General features: G+C 32.9%; 1 protein-coding gene across 1 annotated transcript in view; it reads right to left on the minus strand.

Moving 5' to 3' along the window:
* Positions 1–18597, minus strand: part of LOC144847985 (homeobox protein aristaless-like 4) — a 49577-nt gene that overhangs the window by 15064 nt on the left and 15916 nt on the right. Inside the window, exons 2-3 of the mRNA XM_078704626.1 lie at positions 16001–16075; positions 10173–10536 (exon numbers count right to left, since the gene is read on the minus strand). Coding sequence (XP_078560752.1) covers positions 10173–10311 — 139 coding nt within the window. The 5' untranslated portion in view covers positions 10312–10536; positions 16001–16075. The remainder of the gene's footprint in view (positions 1–10172; positions 10537–16000; positions 16076–18597) is intronic.

Genomic DNA, 18597 nt, shown 5'->3' on the forward strand with positions numbered 1-18597 from the left:
AAAATAATGGTTTAACGAAAAATGTCATAAAAGATAATAATTATAGAATTAATGGCAATGTGCATTGTCGGGAAGTTATTTGTATTGTTCTATTTGTGGTTGTTCGTACGACAACTATCTAATTAGGAGACCCACGTTTCATTGTTTTTATTCACCGCAATGTAATGTATCCCGCGGTCGTATAAATAGAGCACATTCACATTCAGATCATTGATATCAACTTGTCGTTAAATGCGATGTGATATTTATCGATGATTGCTTTTTAATATGTTTATTTTAATAAGAATAAAAATAATGATTGTTATTACATTTAAGTAGTTCGTGAATTCGTTGAGTGAACGAATTTACAAAAGTTCTTCCTCAGTTTTCGTTTTTATTTTTTAATAATTGTTTGATTATCTTAAGTATTTAATAATTTATTTATATTTAGTAAATTAGGCCTACTTCCTTCAGTACTTCACATTCTCAGTCATTTAAAGTTCCAGTATTTGGTACATATTTTTGAAAATTATAAATGTAGACCTGCTCTATTTACCGTAGTCTACAGTAAATTTTGATTATTTGAATGAGCCTTTTCACAGTTAAAACATATTTTTTTGCATGTAGGCCTACATCAATTATTAAATTAATTATAAGTGTCAATCACGAATACAAAACGATCTATACCACCACTTAGGCGAACTCTGGTTACCGCTGTAGAATATGTTTGTGATTTGATTGGCATTGCCTGACATGTTCTTCAATTAACTTTAAAGTCTATCAAGTAGTTCTGGAATTATGTTTTTACTCATACGGCAGATATTATAGCCTTGATTACTCCCGGCGTGAGCCTAATCAGTTAACTATGACTAGAGAATGAATACTATACATATTTTAAATTAAATGTTACCGCTGATTTTATGAATTTAGTGACGGAGGGATTGCACGGTAGCATGTGAACAGCTACTTGCTACAATTGCTTACCAGACCGAATCTTTGACTTTACTATAAAGGCCCATTTACACTAGGGCGATAACGATCGACGATAAAAAGATAAATATGCAATTTTCATAACTTAAACAAAAGAATTTTAAACAGTTTCATCCTAGAACTCTTCCTTTGATGAAAATAACATTTCCACACATCCAATCAAATGACCTAATGATTAGTAAGAGCAATAATATCGTGACAATAGAACGATTTTATTGTTTTTATTGATCATGACATCATTGATTGGATTTTTAAAAATATTAATTTTATCAAAATACAGCATAGGCCTAAATGATTATCCTATAGTTCTAGAACGAAAACGTTCTTTTGTTTTATGCAAGACAAATGTATGTTTATTTATCGTCATCGTTATCGACCTAGTGTAAATGGGCCTTAATATAGCATTACACCTTATAAAGTAAAACTTTGAGATACCCATATTGGGGGACATCACTATTAAGGGGACTTACAGTACAAGGTGTGCCCTTATAGGTTCTACTGTATTTTTACCACCATCCACATTCCCAAATATCCAATGATGGCTCTTTTGAACTCACACTGCTAGAATCATCAACATGGTTGAATTGAAATATAGGCCTACAACTATTAAACGAAATAAATACAACAGTGTCATAACCAGATCGAACTGATTTTATCGTCAACGATAGGTCTCAATAGCGCCTATAGGTTATTCTATAATTAAATTAAATTATGGTAATGTCTCCTTAATTTAATAAAAGGCTTACAATTATATCAATAACATTACGATCGCCCCAAAGGACAATGTTAGTTTTTAAGTACCACTTAAAATAAAGATAGTGTACACAATTGTTAAATAAACGGCATAGCATTCGTATAAACTCCAACAAAAACAGTAAAAGTCGTAGAGATATGATGGAACTTTGTAGCGATAGCTATAAAACCAAACTAAAGTCGAGTGTTATTGTTTTACTGAAATATGCTCAAGATTGAATTACATAAATCATAATCAACTATAATTAGAAAATATGCGATTATAAAAAACGAACTATCAAACTTTTAAGTAATAAACAAAACTTCTACAGTACAGTATTTGGTTCTGCTGTGAAAATCTGCGATTATAAAAAACGAACTATCAAACTTTAAAGCAATAAACAAAACTGTTAGTATTTTGTTCTGCTTTAAGAATACTTTTACTATGTGTAAGTTTGGAAGTTTAGTTCATAGTGTAACTAAACGTTTTCACTACAATTTTAAATAAATTACTAAGTTGTACTGTTTCTTTCTTCTCTCCAATTTTAATAAATACTTTACTGAAGTATTGTGTTGTGTGTTTGCATTGTTCTTTTTGCAGTCTACCTGTAGAACAGGTTAATTTACTCATGTTCACAAGGTTGTAGCTGTCTACATTGAGTCTTTTAGTTTAGCTAATGCTATTGCTAACACAGCTTTATAATAGGGATAATTATCAGCAGGCGAGATGAATAAAGTGGCCTGTGTTGTCTTAGGTGATCTCAATCGCTAGGCAGAATCAATACAAAAATAACATTTTATGAGTTAGCCTCCGTGGGGGTTGACCCTGGGGTAGACATTCAGACTGGATAGGCCTAGCCTAGGCACACTCTGGGCGGCAGTCAAGGTCTCTGATATAACCGGTTGCTCGAAGCGAAATGTACAGAATCGGTACATTAGTAATTGGTTAATTTTTTACCGCAATATTCTTGGAACAAAAACACTACCTAGCCTAGCGATTTTATATGTGACGTCATATATAGACTTTCTTTTCTCTCAAGGAATGTCATAGTCATAACAAATTATTTACAAAGTGAATATTCATTGCAGACGGTAAAAATGAATATTTATTGAATATTGATAACTAAAATGAATATTCATTGAATATTGATAACCAAAACGAATATTCATTGAATATTGATAACTAAAATGAATATTCATTGCATATTGGTTACTAAAATGAATATTCATTGAATATGGATAATTAGAATGAATATGCATTGAATGAGCTCCTCTATACCTAGTGACAGTTTTATGAATGTTCGTACTTCCGAGTAGAGTTCTTTCCCAAACCCAACTCGGAAGTGATGTGTCAATTATTACGTAACATAGGATGCAGGTAACGGGACACTAATCAATCTTCCAATTAGAACTCAATTAAAAAGAAAACAAGTATTTTACAGCAGACTGGCTGATTGCCCTGGGAGTGATCACCGTCTATAGGAACACTGTATGACTGTAAATGATAACATCATTACCAAAATGCCAAACTAAAATTAAAATAAATGCGTCTCCACATGTACGTCATATAGCCTAAACTAGACTTAAGTTTCTGTGTGCGCCCATGGATTAATGAATATTCATTAATCCATGGGCGCACACAGAAACTTAAGTATCCATACTCAATGCAAAGAAATATTGAAACAACACATGAGCCAGTACCAATACAGATTCTAAACAGAGTGTTCAAATACGTCAAACTAGTTCATGGGCCCAGATAATAATAAGAGCAAGGGGCCTAGATAAGAGGAAGGGGCCTAGATATTATGGAGGAAGGGGATTTAAAAACCAATTGATTTGATCGCTATACAAACTGTTCTCCTGGGAAATCGAACTGATGTCAACCCGAGGGTTAGCGAAATATTCTGACGGCATCATTCCAGAACGACGTTTATAATCTCACGGTCAAACCTGTCTAATTTATCTAAATCAAGATAATTATGTTTATATTGTAATCAAATTGAACGATGATAGTCATGTATACAAACTTGTCAATAGTATATCCATTTAGAAAAACAACTGTCAGGCAGATGTGCTTAAAAATCAAAGAGATAGGCCTACAATATGTCAATTTGTTCTGGTTCAACATTTTTTTTTAATCGTTTATTTTAAGCAACATTCTAAGAAAAGTAAAAGAAACGATTAAGTAACAAACTTATATGTTTTCAAAAAATGAAATTTTGCATAAATAAATATAAAACGTCTAAATATTTATAGACATCTTTATCTTTGTATTGATTGTATCTCTAATTTTGACCGGAACACAGGAAGTATCAGTAAAGTACGCCAGTTGAGTTAATATACAATCGACAAATCACAAAATAGGGTCAAATTGTTTACAGACTTTTCATTACTTTATTAGATCAATGAACCAAGGAGGTACTTAAGTTGCAAAATTCAATCAAAGTTCGTGGAGAGTTTTCACAAAAGTCAGGATCGTCAAGTATGGGGTGCCATAAAGCCAAAACAGACCAAAAGAAGAATCACTTGGACGAGTTTCAAAATACTACGCGCGACGATATTTATTTTGACTAATCGTCGACTGGATAATCCGTCACTTGTGATTGGTTTAATTACTGGAATTGCGCGTACATTCTAGAGAGAGTGATCTAATCTTTACGAAGCAAGCGGATACAAAAATTGTCTATTCTGATGATACTGACTGCTCAGCATCACAAGGCCTCCCCCACCCTTCACGAGAAACGTGGGGGAGGGGGACGACACTCGTACCTATCGAGTAAAAATTCGCCTTTAAAATCCAAAACGGAAATACAGATAAATATTGAACTTTCAGATTTTGTATTTTTATTATTTATTAACCTCGATAAAAAGTTACGGTAATAGGCCTATCTTTTAATCTTATGCAATCAAATGTAATTAATTTCCCATAATTAAAGATACGTCATCTATTTTTTTTCGACGGAAATATAGGCTACCACCATTCAATCATCACAGAAGTATTTCTATTATTTAATTCTAATTAACATTTAGTTTTAAATGAGAACTTGCGCAAAAATGGAATATTGTTACCACGTTGAAGAAGCCTTCAAACGATTTAAAAAATCATAACCATTTGCTGTAAACTTCACCTATTTCGTATAATCTGAACGCCATTCTCATGGGAGAAACAGCATTACCAAGCGCATAGGAAACGCCACGTTATAGGCCTAGCACTTTCCTGCCATCCACGAATCATACGTTAAACACACCTTGAAGATATTACCATGTTTTCATAGCTAACATTTAAAATTTCCTGTCGAAAATATCTAGCTCTGTGTTTAATAACGATGCTGCTGTATAGTACGATGCTAGGCCGAGAAGAATTGAGATGATGCTTGATTAACATTGGCATACGAGCATCTTTATCCTATTAAGGCTCATCCTAGATAATCCAAAACACGCTTGGATGTTGAGCGGAAGTAATGGATTACACAAGGGTTGTATAATATACTTCCGGTCGCATTTTCAGGTCACCCATTTTTAGAGTTTACCTGATCATACCATGGACCATGGAGAAATAAGCTAACTTATTTCTCCATGCATGGACCTATAAATTATATACCCTTTTGGTGTATTGATTCAGAATGTATTTGGTTTACAATTGCATTTATTTTACCATTTATTACGTAATTACATTATGGCCCACTGCTGTGATTAATTTGGATAACATACTTTTAGAAACATTCTTAGAAACAAAATATTTTCCATTTTTTGAAATTAGAAATTAAAGCTATTAGACTAAAAGGAGACGTCAACAATTTCTAAGTTCAAATCGGAACATAAGTATCTGATACTGCATTGTAATAATCAAATAAATGTAATTCTATTATATATTTATTTGTTTTATTAATATAAAATGTATATACTGTAGTAAAAACATATTTTTTTTAATAATATTTTTATTTGTATAATGTTGAATGAAGTTTCGTCGATTAGAGATTTTGACAACATATTTCATTTCATAAAAACACAGAGAATACAAACTGGTATTCCACTTCCACAAATTATTATTTTTTATTAAACAGTTTAGTTATTCAATAACTAAGTATGCGACTTAAACAATATCCAAAGACTTTTAGCACACATGAAAACAAAAGATTAAAACAACAGAATAATGTTCTAACACTTGAAGGAAATAGGAAATTGAATTAGCCACATAATACTGGCGTTACATGCACAGTACAATGGCAGTTAATTAACAGATCACAATTACAAACAACAAACTTGTTAACGAAACATATCAATGCAAAATCATCAATCGTTCAAACAATCAATTAATTGACAATTCAACTATAGATGTAGTCCTATTGCGCTTTTTAAACTTATAGGTCTTATAAGTCAAAGCATAATCACTAATTGTATAGCATAAGAATTTGTTTAACAGGTTATAACGATTGATTAAGAAAACCACTTGTTGCTGGTAATTTAGCACTCGTCCTGTAAACCAGAGGTTACAGGTTCAGATATTAACAGAGACAATTTTCAAATTTTTTGACGATTTGTCCGTATTTTGTGACTTTAGCTAAAACAACCACACTGTATACAATATGAACTTTTAACTTTTTTTAAAACTAAAAAAAATAAATACTTTTGTAACCATGGTGGCAGTAAACTTAAAGTGTAATTAGAGTAAATTCAGCGTAATTTAAAGTTTAAACAAGTTTACACATTATGTTTACAGTTTTCAACAATAGGCCTATCCATTGTTTTAATTGTGTGTTTACAACAAATATCAAAGACACAAGTGACAAACAACCCACAATACAATTTAGGCACTGAAACAAAGGCAGGAGTGTTAAAGTGCAGAAGGTCTGTCCCTCAGAGGATGTCTAAAACAGGTGTAAGCTAAATGAAAATGCGGTCAGAAAATCCAAAAAAGTTACAATCGAAAAGAAATAGTCATCGCCTGTACACACCTGTTAAGTGAGACAGCATAGGCTCTTTTGGCACTTCCTGTTCTGAGGATGTTAGAGTCTCTAGCCTAACAGAACAAGGCCTAGGGAGAGTTTTACCCCTAACGTATTGTGCTAACAAAGGGCTAATATCTATACAGAAACAATGTCATCTGTAGACTGGATTAAAACAATTAACCATTGCGCTATGACATTTCATTTCCAAAATCAATTGTTTTCAACTTTATTGTTTCCTACTGCTAAGTTCTACAAAATGTTTACAAAGCTTTTCACATGGACGAAAACGTTATTTACAGTACGACATTTCTTTAATTTAAATCGAAAATGTTGATACTAAAACATAGTGGACAATATAGTGTCCCAAAACATGGTAAAGGCGTGGGTATGAAAGTCTAATACAACTGAAGACGAAATTGTAAATCATCAAAAATGTATTTCAGTATCTACTATATATATTAATTCCATTTTGTTTAAATGTTTTATTCCAACCAGTTAACTGAATAGTTATATATTGTTTGAAGAAGGTTTGCATGGCGAAATAAATTAAATATGTTGATATAAAGTTTTCGGAACACCACGTACTGTATAGCCTATTAAAGTTCTGAAAAGAACTGTTGAGTTTCTCGACGTTTCAATCAATATACTTTGATCGTCCTCAGGAGTGAGAATGCAGAAAGTCCAAGAAACTAAATAACTAGTTGATCGTCCAAATGGTTATACACAAAGTCAAAATGTGCCTATGGTATCAAAACGCTTAAAAACATTACACCTGGTGTAGTTATGTCGTTAGCGGTCGTGGGAAGGTTCGGCAACTTGAAAGAAATTATATTAAGGAAGAAATTATAGGCCTAAACCATTATGAAAATTTAGTTGAATAAAGCACTCCATAAAATATAGGTCTACTTGTAAAACATTGACGAATAATGATGAACACAAACGCAAAATGCAAAATTGTGCGTCAGAATTGAATTGTCAACTTGGGATATTATCGTCTTCGAAGAATGGTATTGTGAACTCAATAACGTCATTCGATTTTCTGTTTAAAACAATGTGTTCTGATAGAGCATGGAGAAATATGGATAGAGTAAAGCCTATAGTAAAATTTTAGTTTGCAAACTCGAGAAAACTCGAAGTTATTCGGAGTAAATGTAATATAATTTAGATTTTTGTTGTGGATTACAAATCTCTTAATACACCACATTTCTAATAATAAATGTATTCATTAAATTTAATTAAATAACTTATAATTAAACAACTTTTCAATACAAGTAAAAAAAACACAAGATTTAACTTATAACTTATTTCTCCACGATCTGGACATGGGTCTTATAGATTAAAGGATCCCCTTATGATTATAGATTTAATCACTGCATGCATAAGGCTGGCGTTTGGAAATTGATAAAAACAAAAATAGATGTAATAAATGTTTTCCAGAACCAGGGTTATTGTGTTTTAATTTGTTTTGCATAGGAACTGACGACAACCATTGTCAATTAATGGAGTAATAATTAGATGGTCAAATGTACCAAATTTGTGACAGTTCAACTTGAGCTGATAATATAATATTTCTGTGTAATACGGTATTAAATACAGGGAAAACAAACACTTGTTGATGAATCAACACCAAGGAGCAGTATATTATTAGTTTACAAAATTAGATTACTTGTAATAATTGAAATAATCATTATTAATGTTATTTAATCACACTTAATGTTTTATTGGACGCATTCAACCGGTATTCTTAATTTGAGTCGGTGTTTCCGCCCCTCTGGGCCAAATCTTGTCCATCAAAGGCCACCCCATGAGTGTAACAACATATACCAGACATTACTTCGCCGTAACATGCTAAGCATGCCTCAAGAGTTACTTTATTCCTCTGGACTTGACGGATTAAAACCTTCAGAAAACTGCAAGATTTGAAATTCGGCACCGCGATAAGCTGACAATCGTGAGCCAAAGCTTTGAACGCTCGCGGGACGAACGCCGCTGCGCCCGCCGGATTAACACCGATCACAGATCAAAAATATCTTTCCCAAATTAATTCCCAAAAGGGTTAATTGTTCCAAGAATACATTTTTATCGCGGTTTATTTATATTTTTTTAAATAAATTTGAAAGCAAAAAAAAATAACAAACACTAATGGTGAGTATAGTTACAGTAATGTCTTTCCCTATAAATTATTAAAAAATAAGCAGAAAATTAATCAAATTCAAATGATATATATTTAACACGAGAGAGAGAGAGAGAAATGGTAAACTTTTGGAAATACTGTAATTCTTTCAAAAGGTTACAAATGATATTTACTGGTATGAATGTCGACATTAAGCACGTGTTCATTGTTTACTACCTAAACTTTCTTTTTTTGAAATTACAAGCACAATACGAAGACAAATAACAGAACAAGATAAAAACAAGCTATTCTTTCATGGGGTCTTCACTAATCAGCACAGGTTAATTAATTGTGTATTGGCAACATCCTGTTTGAAATTCTATACGATTAATGAACTATCATAGAGCCTCCATGCATTTAGATGAGGAATCACTATTACACTTTACAGCTTCAATTCCTCTTCAAAAACACATTAAAATACATATGATTTAGCATGTTGGAGTTTTGTATAATGAAATTATTTACCAACGGAGGAGAATCACTATACAGCTTCAATTCCTCTTCAAAAATTCTTCAACACATTAAAATACATTCTATAGCAATTTAGTTGGAGTTTTGTATATGAATTTATTTACCAACGGAGGAGGAATCACTATAGCCTTAATTAGATCTCCCTTTAATTAGGCCCTTATGTGTGTAGTAGTAGTCTTCTTCAGATAATGTACGTTATGAAGTGTTAAACATGGATTTAAACGAGTTTTTAATCGACATGGAAACTCCTTATTAAAATACATACCTTCTATCTTGGCAGCAAATCGTGACAACAAGCTAATAATGATTTATACTTACATACTTTTCTATTGTTTGTAGTAAAACAATAGGCTTACATAAAATGTTACAGTCGAGCACGTGGGGGTTATTACATTGTATTGTTATCGTACACATTCTCGTATGATTTGATGAACCGGCTATAATAGTATTAGTATATTCAATTATGAGTTCCTTTTGGTTCATCGAGTACTTAACTTTGTAACTTAAGTATGGGTTACATTTCCTAATTCCTGTCCTAATTAGAGACAACATATTCGCTCTACTTGGACCTATAAAACGAAACAATCTACAATACTGCGAGTATAGGTTTTGGATAAATATAATTAGTACAATGTAAACAAACCTATACTAGGCTAGTTAAGTAAAAGTTACCAACAAGGTTGAAAACAGCACATGGCTTCTTCGACATGGCTCGTGAATGATTGTCAATACCTTATATCGTTTCATTGAAATCATACCTAATCTACTCATATTAATTTAATTTACATTATTCTATGTTATAATTCAATTCTTCTACAATTATTACAGATAGAAAAATTAAACAATAGCCTAATACTGTATATACGAGGATTACTCACCGTGTTTAATGACAGGTTGTTCCCGCTCGACTTGTCCCTCTTCTAAGCCAAATTTCTTTCCCAGAATACCGTCGATAGAATAAATATTGGCTGGCACATCAGAAAAGTATCGATGACGTTCCATATTCTTAGCGTCCATGTTTCTTGTTAATTAGCAGTTAATAAAGTGTTGGATTAAAATACACTTAAAATTGACGAGAGCGTAACAGTACAACTTGCTGAACAAGCGCGGGTTATGATTGATCGCGTCGTCGTCGAATATGCTTACTGCGGTGGCCGCTGGCAGTCACCGGTCTGTTTACAACTTCAAATTAGTAGAGTTCTCTGTTAATACACGCTGTGACTGATATAATCTTAAAACAGTCTGCAAATTAGAAATAATTCAAAGTAATACTTCATGACAACATACACCACTGTTGATAATCGTTGCTGGTTGGTTAGTTCAAGCAATAATTTGGCAAAGGCTAATAAAACATTTGTCTTCCAAAGAGACAGTCAAATAAAACAATCAAAGTCCCCGTCAATTTATACGAGTGCATGAACTAGTACCAATGTGGGATGACAACAGAAGCGTTTGTAATCTTTTATTGACCTAAGTTATTGCAATAGTACACGGAATCCAATGCTAATTGTCATTGTGCGATAATGTGTAATTAATGTTTATCTTTTGTTTTAATAACCATTGTTATTGGCTATGGAAAAAGGGTGTGTTTTTAAAGTCACTTCGATTGGAATCACGGAATCACAACGCCCTTTTTATTGCTAAACCGTGAATATTACTGTAACCAGGGAAGAGTTATATTAACTCTTCCCTGCTGTAACGGTATTTTGCTTCAAATGTTTAATTTAATTTTTTTATTTTGCAATGCTTTAACATATTGTTTTATTGGTACTTTTTGCCTTCTGTTCTTAGAGTATTCCTGTCACTAGAATCCAACTAACTATACTAACTTTTCCACTATGGTTAATTGTAGGCCTAATGTGTATTTTCATTCAGTTATTCCTTTTTATTGCCATGAAAAATAAATCCAACTAACTACTAACCTTTTCACTATTGTTAATTGTAGGCCTAATGTGTATTATCATTCAATTAGGCCTATTCACATTTATTGCCATGAAAAATAAGCAAACACATTTTTAAAATTGCTCTATAGTCTTGTATTAATTTAATAATTTTAGTAATGTTTGTATTTCTACTTTTATTTATTATTTTATTCTTAATTAAAACGCATAAAATAATATTGTTTGTTTGCAAGTACTGTACATTCTGGAGTCGATACCACCTGAACATGGAGTGAATGAGAGTTTCTCCCCACTCAAAATTATTCGGATTTTCCCCCCTAAAATTAAGGATTATCTAAATAAATTACGGTATAACCACGGAGTAAAGAATACCCCATGGTATAAATATGCTATAATCATCCAAATGGATCTATATTATTATATCGATCTTCTCCCTAAATCATTAACTACACCAATTTGAACCTCTTTACGGGCAATTATCTCCTTGTCAACATGCATCAAGTTACCCACCTTTGCGAAATAACCACCAATTAAGTGGATTCGACGCACCACGGGTGCGGACAAGTTATTTAGGGTTAATCATTGAGATATTGTAGTGAATGGGTTAATTATACTCAATGGTTTGCTTCGTTCTCAGAGTAAGCAGGTCTTTTTAGGTTGATTGATTTAATTGGTATAAACACAGGGGCTACGAAATACTATCACTAGCGAATATATAAGGTTAATAACAAATACTATAGTTTGTTTTTTCTTGTAGTTAAGTTTTCAGCAGCTAAATTTAATTAATAATTATTGTTTAATTATAATAAGTGCTACAAAATAGATGGATTTTGACAAACTTATTAGCTAATTAAAAACTGTCCAAACGTAAAGATATTACGTACAAAAATCACTACCATACAAGTAGTAGTAGATGCAGTAACTTCTATCAAATCGATAACAATAAAACTGTGTTCCATTGTTTCCTTATGATTTGGCAATTCAGTCCCGGATCATAACCAAGTGTTAAAAATATTAATTTGATAGTGTATACTATATTTGTTTATAATATTTTTATAATTTGATAATAGGAAATTCAAACTTAGAATGTGTTTAAAAGTTCAAAATGTAGACTCTATAGGCCTATATGAAATCATAACACAGTTTCCAAAACTAAGAATAAGCAGGGAAGAGTTACACTCTTCCCTGGAATAAGGTAGAAGCACAATTTACAGAAAAATATAGAATTTTAATACATTTTAATTATCAGGAATAAAGAAACTGTATAACGGCTTCACGTTGAATGATTTTTTCCTCTGTAAATCGAGATCAAACAATCCTATTAAATGAATATCTATTGTTTTACATTTGATGTTGTTCAGTTATTTTTAGTGCACACAAATATCTTCTTATATTTTTATTTGATTTGATTTAAATTGATTTGGAAAATCGTTAATAAAATGACATTACAGATAAATATATTTATAGAAGAATTTCTAGGATAGCCCAAAAAGTTTATTTCCATTGTCTTAGCTTATTTATATGTCTATATCCATTTTTTTGTCTACAGAAATAACTTAAACTGAATTTTTTTAAACGAGATTCATGTTTATGATATTAATAGTATGTGTATTAATGATTAAGTATTACATTTTTTTTTAAATTTCAATATTTACGAGTTTTATAATTTTAGGTGGACCTCTGTTCATTGTCAACATGACGGTAAAAATCCATTGAGGGCGCAGTCTTTCAAAAATATTTGACATACAAATTAGAAACACAAAACGCTATTATTACGTCATTTGGTCTGGAACTTGATTGATGTTATTCGTTGTGTCATCTACTAAAACGTTGTTGTTGTTGTTCAATCTTTAAAAATAGATGATCAAACAAACCAAACCCATCCTCTGTAGTTTTTTGTATTTAATTTGTTTGAAAAAAAGAAATTCTGTCTGAAGATGAGTGGGATGAGTGGAAACACTCAAATTATCAACTCATGTTTTAGTAGGAGGTATTTTAATACGGGTATGTTAGGACAAGAAATTGCAATGGGAGGTGCTATAATAATATTTGTAGACTAGGCTATTGTCATCATCCTTGTTATGATACAATGAAGAACAAACAAACATGTAAAAACAAAATGCATGATTTGTCAACTGTTGTTATTTCGTAATCATGAATAAATGTTTATTTTACTGATGTTTTTGGGAAAGTAAACTGCTCCGAGGTACGTTCAGAAGTGCATCTGAAAGGTCACCTGAAAGGGAAAACTCTACAAACTGGTAACACAAGATGGCCACCTAGCAACTAACACAACAACAGTAGGAAATATTCAAAGTATCATACTGGTTTCATCGGTGAAATGTAGAACAGAAGAAAAAGCATGTTATTTCAGAACTTTAGGGACTTGCTACCATGCACAGATGACAATAAAAACACTTGTCGTTCACTAGTTTGGTTTACCAGTCACGGAGGATGATACACAGTTAGGCCTAAAGGTTTGAACAATACCTGATTGCATAAAACCAAGAACAACTGAAGATGAATGAGCAGATGAAAATAAGGTTTCCATTTTGTTGGGGGTATTCCAGATGCCGAAACAATAAACCCTATTGTTGCGTCACGGATGAGTGATGATGATAAAGTTGATAATGAAAATGATAATGAGATTGATGATAGTGACCAAATTGATTACCGTTGTTGTGATGACGAAGATTGATGATTGATGATAATGAGGATAGGCCTACAACTCTGTTTTCAATGCAGTGTTTCAAAAGCTTATTCTGTTGTGTGTTGTTTCGTCTGCAGAATCGCATTCCACTTTTTCAAGTTGTCATTTATACTTAATCATGTAGAAGAACTTAGCTTAAAACTGAGGTCGGATTAGTTATGGTCAGATAAATTGACGCAAAATCAGTTCCAAAACATTAACTTTATTTTATGTCGTTTGTACAGTATAATGCTGTATACTATTAGATTAAAAGATGGAATTTTGTTCTTGTTATTGTTGTCCGTATAGTATGTAAATGTAACATAGCTATCTAGTTAATAATGACTCATTTGCTGAATTAATCCATTTTAACCGATTATTCTTTCTGTTCTTCTCATTCTTTTCTGGAATCTGTCTGCGATTCTTTCTAACAATCGTTTTTTAATGATTTTTGTGGGTATGTTTTTTCTTATAATTAGAAAAATCATAATTTTGATAATTATTCAACGTCAAATATGGATTGTATCTGTAATTTCACCTTCAAAGGTGTACCCATTGATGATTGACACAACTGGTACTCCTTTGACTGACGTCACAAGGTCAGCTGTCAATTCGGTCCTAACCAAATCACCTGTCAACCAAAAATCATATTTTAAAATAAACTTCAAAAGTTCCCTCCATAATAATATTTATTAATAGTCCGATTTGTCTGACTATTTTAATATAATGTAATTTATACCACCTTCCCCATGTTATTAAACCGTCAGTAGTGGTATATACGATAGTTTATATAGTATAGTATAATACATTTGTTCGACAAATTCAAGGTCACGTCAAAAGTGAAAGGGTCATTCAATCAATGTCAGGTGTCGTCACGTCACCGCTACACGTGACACCTGAGATTGATAGCGGTCGGTTATGCTCCGGTTTGTATGGTAAATAAAGTACACATGAAAAAAAGAGAACAAAATCAACAGAAATGAATTTTGTGGGCTAGGTTGGGAAACGTCCAATACAGGGGAAAATGTCCAGGGGAAAATACTGAAGAGGAAAATGTCAAAGACGGAAATATTGAGGTAAAATGGCTAAGGGGCAACTAAACTAGAACCAAATTATTTTACCGTAATATCATTGCTAAATATACTATAGATAATAAAGGAAACTATTTAATTAGGCCTACAGTGGTTGCTAATAATCATCCTCTCGTCTTATCCATCTTTTCTGTACGTATAATGGAAAGAGTGAGAGGTTTTTGATGACACAACGATCTACAAAACTAACATAGAAGTATTTTGATATAAAAAAAAAATCACATTTTCAATATACGGGCAATTAATAACCCATTGTACTAATCTACCGATTACCAAGATGCTGAAATTGATACCGAGGGAATTTTGCAAGTTAAAAACATTTAACCGCTTCGGCATTTATGATTCAACATTCTGTCGCACTTTTTAAAAAATGACTTTGACCTGAGACAAGGTCAAGGCCGCGCATGCGTCAAGGGACCGCGAATTTTGCCATGCGATTTTCCATTACCAGGCAATAATTACCGATCCATTCCGCCGATAGCGATACGTCGTCGTCGAGTACGTTGAGTTTGTCTTGATATCAATGATAACGTCCCGTGAATAGATTTTCACATTAGGGAATATTTTAAAGCAGCTGCCACGATGCACTTTCGTACGCCATAAGCTGACCCTAGCGATGACTTTATAATCAAACAAAAACACGATAAGGCACGAAACGAGACGTAATATCGTTAAGTAGCGCGTAGTGGCTCGCTGAAAGTACACTCACGTGGCTCAGCGTAAATGGTATGTAAATATAAACACATGAGCAATTACAAAGGTAGAAAAATAACAACATTTGAACATTAATAATTTTTCTGGAAGTATTCAATCTCATAGCTCGTCTATATTTCGGGAAATGGAATTAAAATTGCAGTGATTTTGAAGAATGTCTTGGTTCTGCACAATATTGCCATGTGGAATATTACAATCACATTTATTCATTATGGATTGACATCGGTGTTGCGTAATAGACATAATGATACAATGATATCTCCAGCTTTTGACCCACAACACAAAACCCCCTCAATTGTCACAACACTTACTTGTTTAGTATTGATTGCCAACACTTCCCCATCATCCGTAATGTGTCTTGTGAAGAGGGTGGTATGGAATGTGGTCTGTTGGTAAAAAATAAAATCTTAATTGCATCTTTGGTATCGTTTGAACATTTTTTATACTTAAATCGTAGCCTATATGTGAAATCTATTTCCATGAAAGTGGAACCGCTAATTAGCCCATTTCCCGAGAAAGGTTTTAAGCGAGGCGCGTTTCAACGAATCGATTATGAAAACGGTTAAAGGGACATCGTATTCTCCATCAGTTTACCGATATCAATGACAACACTATAAATAATTATAATTATTTTATTGGTTGTTTATTGTCGGTCAGTTACGCACAAAGAGAAAAATTATCCACACGCGCGTATAATGACGTCATGTCTACACTGTGTGCGCATTTAAAGCCATCACAAGGCACGCCTACCTTAATACAGGTCGGGTGTACTTTTAAACAATGTTTTTCCACAGTAATTTCTAAATATATTGCAGTTTTCAACACTTGAACATAAAGATATCGGCTTCGTTTCCTAATTGATCAAACACATCCGACACACAATTGGAATATTGTGCCGTGTTAACATTTCAAAATGCCTTGTTTCTCTCAGGGTTATTGTAAATGTTTAAAAGATAACACTGGATCCAATGTAGATCTGGGCCATGATGAATGTTAGAGTAACCTGGGGATAAATATGGCGTAGGAGCCTGTAAGGATTAGTCATCTAGGACTAGTACAGTTTTAGCAGAGACCCAGTTGTGGCCGTTTGATGTACCCGTACCCTTTGGCTTTGGCCCTTCATTGGTTAAAAGGGATACAATATAATACTATTTATGTGTGTGGCAGAAACATTTCCTTCGGCCTATAGCTAAAATGTAAAATAACAGTTTGTTCAAACCAATTTATGGAAAAAGAGGAATTCTCAAAACGGTGGTGTATAGTTGCACAATCGGCGATTCACCACCAATGAGAAAAATAACCGTAAGGCCTAAAAGTATATACTGTACAATTATGTATAGGCATAATACTTTGTAGAATCCGCATTAAATTTGAATATCATTCCATTTAAATTACAAGATTTAAACTGCAAAATAAAGACGCACTGAGTATCATCCATACGCAACCATTCATGCACGTTTAGGGATGATGGACGCGTAACATTTAAAACGTGCGCGCTCCTAACAAGTAATGTGTATTAGTCCAAGGTTCTAAGATGTTTTAAATTTCATTCCATTATATCTCAATTATTTCATCAATGTGAGTGTGCAATATTATATTATTGTTGATGTTTGAACTTTTGATTTATGCCTGGACATGAACTTGAGAATGTATAATTCGATTTAAGTATACAGTGAGGTAAGAATGGACTGTTTTCAAGCACAATCTTACCAGGAGCAAGAAATAGGCGTAGGCCCGAACAGATTTAACTGATTTTGCCCCAACACAACTGTAGCGTTTAAGGTACAAAGAAACCAATGATGCGGAGTTTTTTAATATTAATATTTTAATATTATAATAAACTAGTTTAATATATAAACATATTTGAAAACTGCAGTGCTCCAGGAACACGTTATTTAAAAATATTTATTCAGTAACAATTATGTTTTTAAAAGTATACAGTTATACAAGGCAATATGGACAAAATTATGTTGATAGAACTATTGGGCAAAAGCGTACAAATAGGCCTACAACAAAAAAGGAATCGAATTTGTGATTTCATTCTACAAGCCATCTGGATTATAATTACAATATTATATATAAAGAGGAAAACAGCGAATACTCATCCCCAAGACAGCAGCTAACAAACAACTGTCGGAGGGATAGTTAAAGTTGGACACCTTTTGGAACGGGCTAAATTACTCAACGGACCTTTCATTAAATATTATTCGGCAACTGTTACAATTATTTGGTCTCTCAAGAAGCCATGCGAGTCAAAAATCACATCTTGCTAAATTGCCCTGCTAATAATTCAGACATCGCCTAGGAATTCCTCAACCACACTCAGCGATATAGTCTGTAACATTTTAATACTGTAATAAGTAATCACATTTATTAGCGTAATTGTACAAGGGTAGTTGAGAAGGATCTAGGCCCCTAGTGCAACCCAATTAAGGTCTCTACTGGCCATCTAGCGCCTGCTGTTAGCCCGCAGATCAGATGTGAAAATTTAATCAAAATATCTCCCCTTGACGCACATTCCTAGGCTATCTCGCGACGCATGGTGCGTTTTGTGTGACGCTACAGCCTTTCGTGCACACACTAGAATACCAGTGTAATACAAAAACAACTTTTGAACGCCAATATACAAAAAACAAAACACATTTGCACCTAAATAAAATGTGCATTACATTTCTATACTGTTTCTCGGGATTAATATACTGTAATCCGGTTTGTGTGAATGAAATGGAGTCTACATTTTATTTTTTTCTCCAAAGGATGGAGTACAAAACACATACTCGACGTTTAGAATAGATTTAGTGGAAAATAAGAACATGGCTTAAGTTCTAAAGATATTTAAATTTAGAAACATACGCCAAATGTTCAATGTGGCGGTTTTTTTATTCAATGTTGGGGTCACGTGTTTAAG

The sequence above is a fragment of the Antedon bifida genome, chromosome 7 (genome assembly GCF_963402885.1).
Source record: "Antedon bifida chromosome 7, ecAntBifi1.1, whole genome shotgun sequence".
Taxonomy (NCBI): Eukaryota; Metazoa; Echinodermata; class Crinoidea; order Comatulida; family Antedonidae; genus Antedon; species Antedon bifida.